This window comes from Atta cephalotes, assembly GCF_000143395.1.
Source record: "Atta cephalotes unplaced genomic scaffold scaffold00056, whole genome shotgun sequence".
In the NCBI taxonomy this organism is placed as follows: Eukaryota; Metazoa; Arthropoda; class Insecta; order Hymenoptera; family Formicidae; genus Atta; species Atta cephalotes.
In genome coordinates, this window is record NW_012130120.1 from 1,679,832 (window position 1) to 1,690,211 (window position 10,380).

The 10,380-nt window shown below is 26.0% G+C and overlaps 1 protein-coding gene across 1 annotated transcript in view; it reads right to left on the reverse strand.

The window, feature by feature from the left end:
* LOC105623362 overlaps positions 1–8,779 on the reverse strand; it is a 23,731-nt gene extending 14,952 nt beyond the window's left edge. Inside the window, 9 exon segments of the mRNA XM_012204758.1 lie at positions 471–655; positions 859–991; positions 2,530–2,832; positions 3,022–3,627; positions 5,260–5,520; positions 5,613–5,784; positions 5,972–6,286; positions 7,184–7,681; positions 8,711–8,779. Coding sequence (XP_012060148.1) covers positions 471–655; positions 859–991; positions 2,530–2,832; positions 3,022–3,627; positions 5,260–5,520; positions 5,613–5,784; positions 5,972–6,286; positions 7,184–7,681; positions 8,711–8,779 — 2,542 coding nt within the window.
* Between the last annotated feature and the right edge of the window lie 1,601 nt (positions 8,780–10,380).

Genomic DNA, 10,380 nt, shown 5'->3' on the forward strand with positions numbered 1-10,380 from the left:
TTATTTTTATCAACAGAGAAAATACGGTATTAAAAAATTCTGAAAAAATTCTTAGAGATCTATAGAAAAAAATAAACAATTGTTTGTTGCAGTTTTTCTGTAAAGTTGTTAGTATTTGAGTAAAAAATTATTAAAAACCAATTTTCGATAAATTTTAGTAATTAATCGTTTTATTTAGTAATTATCGTTAATTATTGCGAAAATTGATAGAGAACTTTTCGACTCAGTTTAGTCTATTCTATCTACATACACTCTATGGCAGAAATCTTTCCGGACATCCTGGATATAGAAAATTTTAAAATTAAGAATTAAAGATATGATGATAATATAAATTCAAAACAATTGAGCATTAAAAAGAAAATCAGCAAGTAATGTAAAATAAAATTAACCCTAAAATTAGTGTAAGTTGAATGGCCAAATAATATATTTCAATAACAAAATAATATATTTTAATAACGTAATAATTATACTGTTAAAAATGTTGTTCCAGTTGATAGGTTTTTGAGTACTATGTGATTGATGGCTCTTTGAATGCTGATTATCCTCAATTTCTTTTGTGATGTAATGACCTTTTATGCCATTTGCATTGACATATATTCCATTTGGATAAAAGTTTGATCTTGGATGTTCAGTTGTATTCGTAGATTCTACAAATTACAAAGCGTTAGAGAGATAATTTTTAATTCATTTTGAGACAGTATAATGAACTAAGTATTTGCTATTTTAGTATATATGTCTTGTATATCCATATCATATATATATATATATATATATATATATATATAAATTTATATTTAATATGTAATTACCGTCAAGCAAATAAAAGAATAAAAATTAGAAAGCCACTTCCAAACCTAAAATTTATTCTTTGAATTTAACAAGATATTTGTTTTTAATGCGGTTTTTGCATTTATTTCTTTATCAACTGTGCTTTGCTGATATATATTTTTGCCAAATTGCTGTTGCAATTTATCATCTTGACTGGTCATATCTATGAAATATTAACTTTCTCATTTAAATTTAGTTAGCTAATAAATTTTATATAAAAAAAAATACTTTTTTTAATAATAATAATATGAAAGCTTTACAAATTTTTCAGAATTTTTTCAACTTTTTAATACTGCATTTTCTTATTTTTTCAACATGAGAAAATACGATATTAAAAAATTCTGAAAAAATTCTTAGAGATCCATGAAAAAAAATAAACAATTGATTTGATCATAAACATTTCGAATTTTTTATGTATATAATTTCCGATTTATAAATTTAACTCTAAACATATACACATGAATTTTCCAAATCCAATTGAAGTTTCGTTTGTTCCGTACACGAAGAAAAGAAAAGGGAAAGTTCCGTGTTTTTTAACTTAATATAATATATAAATCTTTTTGGCATTATTATGCAGGTATGTTCCTAAATCTCAAAACTATAAAATAAAAAAAGATTTTAAATATATTAATTTAAATCAAAGTTACAATCTATCAACATACTGGATCTCCCATGGTGTGTTTTCAAAATTTTTCAGAAGCTATATGTGACTAGAATTAATTATTTATATAATATTCACATTAACATTGATCCATAGTATTGATATGTATTATATAAATTAAGGATATATACCGAATCGTAAAATTATCGGATACTAAATATCGGATATTTGGAATGTAATATCAAATTAACCGAGGAAATATCTCTAAAAAAAAGCTTATAGAGCTTATACTAATATAAAAAAATATTATATAGCATCATGAATATTTATATTTATTTCTAGGACATTTGTATAAGAAAAAATCAACAATTTAATGATATCAAACTTCAATCGGATATATTCCGGGATACTAATACTATCCGGTTAGGTTGGATAGTAAAAAAGTGCCAGATAATACCAGACACCGGATATTTTTCGGATATCTGATGCATCCCTATAATATAAATATTTTATCATACTTAAATGTATATAATGTATTTATTTATTTATCTTACTGTATACATTTTTAATTTTTCATGAAACATGCAATACATATCAACATGCAATATATTTCTATGCATATTATTAAATATATATTTTTTTGCATCATAATTATTAAGAAGCAATATTATCCATTTGCATATTTGTATTATTTCAATGATATCATGCAGATAATAACTAATTGTATGTACAATTTACAAAGTTAATTCATGCAGCGTGCAAATATTCGTCAGTAAAGTTTGCAACAGCACATTATTATAATATTAATTTGTATTATTATAACTTGTAGTGTACTAACAAACTTTTTAATCTAATTGAAAATAATAATATATAAATAATATATAAATTCAATAAAAATATCTAATAAATTTAATTAAAAAATTAATCTAATCTAAATATAATAAACAAACATAAATGAAATATTTTTACGTAACAATCGTAATCACAAAATATTAATTAAATATCATAATTTTATATACATACAATTTTATATAAAAATATGTAAATAAATTAATGATTTATTAAAATAATAAACAAGTTTAACATTAATTTTTATTTACCTTGATCCCACGAACGTGTTTCCATCTGTACTTTCTGTTGATCATGCCATGTACTCGGGTTGAAAACAAAAGGTCCATTTAATTGAGTCGTATTTTCTTGTCCTATCCAAGTAGGAGGTAATCTATCTTGTCGCGATTTATTCTGATTTGAATTTTTAGTAAATTTATTATTATTACTATTATTTAGCAAAACATTTCCAACGAATGGAAAAGTATGATTGAAATTAGGATAATATAATTCTGGCATCGTCCAATTATAATCTTGCTTAGTCGGATGCAAATCATGATCGGTCCTTTGACTATCTAATAAATAAGAAACGTTAGAAAACTTTATTTCTTTATATACATTAGAAAACTGACTGTTATTATCATTATATTCTTTAGAAGGAAAATATGGTTGATGTCTTTGATCTGTTTCATTCGACGCAACATGTTCATAATAATGATGATCATAATGATTGGAATCATTACGGTCAAAGTGCCAAGTATCACCTGCATTTGGAGTATATCCTTGGTATCCTTGATCATATTTTTGATCACCAATAAGAGTAGTAGGATTATCGGCGTTCCAATTTGGATTTACTGTAGGTATTGACGGATTTGATGTAGATCCATAATTATGATAATGATGATGATGATGATGATAATGATAACCAGGAGGATAATATCTATGATCATAACGATGATTTGGATTCCTATGTTCATATGACCACGATCCTTCTGGATCAGAATGATAAACTGGTTGTGGATTTTGATCAATTCTATGGTTTATCCATTGCCTGTCTTGAAACTCGTAATTGTTATCAAAAGATTGTCTCAAATTTCCATTATTTGGTTTCCATTCTAGATGTGGTCCATAATCTTGATATCGACTTTCTCTATGTGCATGGTCGTAATCATGATAATTAACATGTTCAGAACGATTATAAAATGGCCTTGGAGTTGTCCACGATGATATCCAAAATGGACTTGAAGATGTCATAAATGGTTTCCAGGTTGGTTTAAATGTTGGACTTAGATTTGATCGTGATGTAGTAGAAGCAACAAATGGAATCCAAGTAGTGTCTTCCATTCTGTGTACGTTATCATCAAATTTACCTATATTTCAAAAAGTATGAATTTATTGTGATTATTTTTAGAAAATTTTAGAAAATATTAATTAACAGATCCCAGTTAAAAATAATTTATAATTGTTTAATTAATATTCCGCAAGTCACTAGTGACTATAATAATAATGAATAGACCATCTGTTCAAACTGTTTGACATTTTGGTTATAAAAAAATATAATTATAAAATATTTAATTAATAATTTCAATATCATGCATGAATGCATACATTTATAATTATGCTATATGTATACAAGTTCACTTAAACCAAACACTTCGAATATTTTACTTATTTCTGATGATACAAAAAATATTTCAAATGGAACAGTTTCAAGAGGAACATTCACATTCCTCTTTTTTTTTATCACTTTCATTTTTTTAAATGGAATTATATTTTAGTAGATTTCTTTAATTATTCTGCATATAAAAAGAAAGAAAAGATATATAAAAAAATTAACAGTTTACAATATATTTTATATTTTATTTTAATTTAGGTTAATATTCAATATCTGGTAAACTGTATAATTGATTTTTTTTTTAATATCTCTATTTTAATATTTTTATATGCAGAATAATTAGAGAAATCACATACTATGTAAAAAAAATCGTATAATTCTATTTAAAAAAATGGAAGTTGGTTTTCATATACTTTATTGACGCCTCCATTTAAAAGATAAACAACATGACCAAAGTACATCGAAATCCACTTTCACCTGAAGTATTTTTTCGTATTTGAAAGAAAGTAAAATATTCAAGGTTTTAGGTTTAAAGTGTAAAAAATGTATACTTCCCCTGATATTTATAAATACATATAAATCATAATTTTTCAGAAATTTTTTAACACTAACTTTTTAAGAGAGCATATTTCTATCCATGTTTATAGGAAATGTTTTATTCAGAATTAAATTTCCTATAAAATTTCAAAATTTACTTAAATGTTTACGGCTTCTATAATAATAAATACAAATAAGAACATTGCGAGTTACTTGGTGTTTCACGTAATGTATTCAATAAGTCATTTAAAATCGATATGAAACGGAATACATTAATGATTGTTTAGTTCAATCTAATATTAATTATTATGAATAATATAGAATTTGTCAACATATTGATTTAATATATTTTTACTAATATATCTACATATGTATATCGTGTATATAATTAGTTTTCTTAGAGATAAGTTCTATTGAAAAAGATCACGTCACAAAGTGTTTTATTTGTTGATATGATTTCGTTACATAACGAAATCATTTAATTAAGACAAGTAAAACACGGATTGTTTCAAATCAGTATGTGATTTTTTAAAATTATGTAATTTAAAAGGTCATGTGATGACGTTTTTTTATTCTATTTCTATTCTATTATTCGATTCTTTAAAATTCGGTAACTATAAAATCACATGCGATGGATAAAATTACTTCTGTATGTGATTTTTCAAATTATGTGATTTAAAAAAATTACGTATTGATTTGGAACAATCCGTGAGTTACTTATTTTAGTTTCGTTATTTCGTAACTTTGTGACGTGATCTTTTCTATTAGAGAATATAATTGCAAGTTATTTTAATAAAAATGTTAAATTGCTAAAATTAACAATTTGCATTATTTGTTGCAATTAATATACCTGTTTTGCAGCTGGGTACGTTATGTGGCCAATCACAAACCATTGTAATAGGATTGAAAGCTGTTCCAGGACCACAATCCATTATGTAAGTAGCACCATTTGCACATTGAAGGAATTTTTTACACGTCTCCGGATGAGGCAATAATCCAATGAAATCCGCAGGACATATAATTTTCTTTGCTTCGATATATTTCGCACTATCGTACTCAAAATTAAAATTTGGAGATGCAAGTGGTACTTTTTTATCAGATTTAAAAATATCTATATATAACAGAATACATTTAAATAAAACTGCATATTATTTTTACGATAAAATAAATTATTTCTTCCAATAATTAATCATTTATTGTTACCTTCGCAACCCTTTACATTACGCGGCCAATCACATGTACCAATAGTGGGATTGAAAACTGTTCCAGGGCCACAATTTATAATATAAGTTGCACCGTGTGCACATTGTACAAATTTTGTGCAATCTCCATGATGTGGTAATAAACCAATTAAATATGGTGGACATTTTGGTTCCTGTAAAATGTTAAATAAATCGGTAAAATATCGATCGATATGCGAAATGTATATTAAAAAATATGCATATTAAAAAAGAAATGTTTTGTTTAAATCAGACACAATATATCATCAAAGTCAATAAATCTGAAAAATAAAATAAAATTTTGATTTATAATTAATATTAATATAATGTAAAAAAACGCACTTGCAACTTCTGTGATTTTCGATTAATTTGGAAGACAGAATCTGACTCTTTGAAATATGCAGGTTCATCCTCATAGCATTTCACTTTATGTGGAAAATCACATTCCAGAGTATCAGGATTAAAATGAGTGCCTGGAGCACATGGTTGAACAAATGCACGACCTTTCCAACAATTGACGAAGAATTTGCAATCTGGTGGATAAACAAATTGTCCTGTGGAATTGTTGTCAGGACATTCAACACCTAATCGAGGATTATATCGGGCTATTTTGTGCTGCGATTTTCGTGAAAGAAATAAATTTCCTTTTCGTGGTTTCTATATGTAAAAAGATAAAACCGATATTATTGTAATGCAAATATCAAATAAATACGTGAAATAAAGATTGAAATAAATGAAAAATGCTTTTAAAAGTTCTTAAAACTTTAAGTTCTAAAATTTAACTTTATAAACCTTTTTTATTTAAAACGTTGTACACCAAAGTTTATTATACACATATTTTTCAAATTTGTTCAAATGTTATATATTTAGAGAAGTATAAAGAATCATAAAAAAAAATATATATATATATAAGATTTTATATCTCAATAAAAATATTTTGAGAACAAAATTATTAGATATCTTACACAATATCTTGAATATTGATTTAGTTTTGAAGATTTTGTCAAGAAATGGCATTAATGTTAGTGTTGTCGAAGACATTCCAATCACAGCTATTATTTCTTAATGCTTTAATATTACTCCATGATATTTAATCATTTATTAACAATAGATGCAGTAAACGTGTTTAAAAACTATTTACCATTTAAAAAATGGAGCTTTCTAAACATCATTTTCGAGCATTGCTTTTGTTTTTTAATCAGAAGAAAATGGCGACTGAAAGTCATAGAACTTTGATAGAAATTTATGGTGATATTGCTGCATCAATTAAAACATGTGAATATTGGTTATATCGATTCAAAAGTAGTGATTTCAATGTTAATGATAAAAGTTGAAAAATGCAGTTTTGCAAGCATTATTGGACGAAAATCCAGTACAATCTATGTCAGAACTTACCAAAGAATTAAAGATTGATTGTGCAACAGTTATTAAAACGTGATATGTTGTTTAAATAAATTAATTAGAAAAAAAAACCCTCAAAATTAAATCACACTTCTAATATAAACGGTATTGTAACGCATGAATAATTCTGTTTAGATATACAAAAAGAATTACCGTGCTATCAATATCTACACCTTCATATAAATCTTCATTCTCAAATTCTACCTGCATTTTTTTGTTCTCATCATTTTTCAATGATTTATGTTCAAAATCAATCTCGTTTTGAGGCCGAGTGCGATTTCCATATTTTGATTCATTCTTAAAGTATCCATAATTTTTATCAGATTCTGTAAAATCTTCATACTGAAAAGGAAATTTCAGACTTTCTTGCTGTTCCAATTTATCAAATTTGAAATTATGCTGTTGTTCTGGAACTTTTTCAGAAATTTGTTCGGGAATATCAATTTGCGTTCTTTGTTCAATTTCACTACCCGGAGTCTTCCGCCAAGAACTCCAATTCTTTGTGCCAGATTTGAATGTAATATTATCCAATTGATGCCATATTGGAGAAGGAGATGTTTGAACACGCCATACTTTCTCAGTTGAATGCCAAGGAAATACTAATTCACGACGTTCTGGCGGTTTTGTAGTTGTTAATCTTGGATTATAAATCTGCGATAATAAAAATTGTCAAAATAGTATAAAAAATAATCTTGATTTTTATTATTAAAATTCCCAAATAGATCAACAAATTTCTTTGATTATCATGAATAAAATATACTTATATACTTTAAAATTAATTAATAAATTTGATTACAGTGAAGGCAATAAATTACATATCAAGTAAGTAAATAAGATATATTTAATAATTCTTTGATAATTGCTTAGTTCCTCAGTTTTGTCGAAAAGTGTATAGGTACCTAAATTTTATTTAAAAAATTAAGATTTTGACAATTGCTACAAATTAGCTACATTTATAAATATTGCACTTTGTCATCGTATTATTTTTGTTTATATCAATATATACGAGACTATAATAATAATTACTTATTTTTAATTTTGTTGTGTATACTTTATAGAAAAAAAGCTTACACATAATTTAAAAAAATTTTAGTAATGTAATTAATAAAGAGTATTTTAAGAATAAATGATAGAAATTTTAAGAAAATAACACACATTTTCAGTCTTCATCTAATTATACAATTTTTATAGTGATTGACATATCTAGTAATTGACATATCTAGTAATAAATTTACATTACAGACATATATTCTTATAACAGGCAATTGATGGGCGCAAGTAAAATATTTTATAACCCAATTCATCAGATTCTGATTTCAAACATCAGATTATTTATCACATACTAAGTATCATATTATTGTTGCATTGATAAAATATACATCATTTTTATCATTAACTTTTAATTTAAAAGTAAATTTTCTTTATCAATTTTAGAAAAAAAGAATAAAACTAAAATTTTGCATTACAAATTTGTATTTCTATACATATTATTATAAATAATAATAAAATATTAATACTTTTGGTGACGAATCAAGTTTACCATAGTCTTTTTACTTCAATCTCAGTTAATCTAGCATTCAGATTATAATTTTAAACATAGTGTCTCTTGTTTAAGATAAAATTGGAATGGCTACATAAATCACAAAAAGTCACTTGTAAGTAAATAATCCCACCACATACCGCGGTAGAAAAAGCAGCTATATAAAAGAGGCAGAGAGCAGCGAAGAAATAATTAAAACACGACGTCATTTTCGATACTTCCACAATACACCGAGCATCATATTATACTGATCTCTTTCTAAAATCGTGGCGCCGAGCTTGAATGCTGATCGGCGTCGCTTTATCCAGAAGCAGATATTGATATACTCGAAGAAACAAGTGCTCTGATTCATGAAAATCGGAGAATTATCAGCTAGAAGGGTTAAAGATCATCTCAACAAAAGATAATGAAACGAAAAGAGAAAAAAGACAGCTCTCGGCTTGAAATATGTGCTCACGCACACGCATATGCATATAGAACAGAAAAAAGAATGTTGGCAAACACGAGAGTCGACACAACAAACAAACGACTGCAAACAGAACTATTTGCCAATTGACGGTGCGCGAGCAAACTTCTGCTCGTTGATGATTATACAAGATAAGCTGGCCTTATAAAGAGACCGACGCGAGGAACATGGATAACACGGGATGAAAAATTGACAAAATTGCTATTTCGCAAGCGGCCTTTTATTACAGTCTTTGGAATCTCATCACGGAGACGAAATGTATTTACAATTTATATATCGATTATTTTAGTTTGACTGTTGAAGAATTTGAAGTCATAATTGATGGACTCACGTCAGTGAATGCAAGTTAAAATAATTGCTTCGAAAACATATATACTCGTATTATAAATATAATATAGGCTCTCTGCCTTCAGCTTGCATTTCCATCGCTCTACATCACATAATACAGTAATCCTGATAATACAATCCTCCAAATTCGTATACATTGTGTAAGATTTTCCGCTCTGCGCAAAAAAATAATATTATCCGACACTGATTTTGTCTATGGCTTGTAAAATATCATTTTCAAATTTTATTTTTTGATACTGAAAACGATGTTGTGTTTAGAATTTATCTACTACGTCACATTTCTTAGAAAAATTAAAATAACATAGGCAAGAAATTACGATTTTAGCCATATTTACAGTATTAAGAAAATTTTACTTTGTATCAATTTTGTCTACATTAACTTAAAGTGCTTTTACTTTGCTCTTTTGTCTTCAAAATGAGTTTTTTATTTTTGTATTTTTTTGTTTTTAATTTTTTACGACCGAGAGTTACGTAAGTTTGAAATTATCACTGTCTGACGCCTACGAAGAGAAATTCGCGAAGGCGGAATAATAAAAATAAAACAAAAATAAAAAAAGAATAAAAAAAGTAATAAAAAATTAAATAAAAAAGAATATACATACAAAAAAAGAAGTGTAACAAAGATCATCTTCACGTAATGCTTCCCGAAAACACACATGTTATGGTTGAATAATCTTTTAGCAAGTGTCAGTACTATCCTCAGAATGTCAATAGCCTAGTTTACTTACTTGTGCATTTGATATGCGTATTAACTAGTAACTTTCTATTAAATTGTCTTAATTCAAGCAATGTATTTAAAGATACTAAATTGATATACTAAATTTATACAATGCATCAAAATGATTAATCAAACACACATATTATATATATATATATATATATATATATATATATATATATGTTACTATAGTTTATATAGTATCCTAGTAAATAAGTAATAACTTAATAAGTAAAGTTAACTTAATTAGTTAATACAAGTAGCACAATAAGTAAACG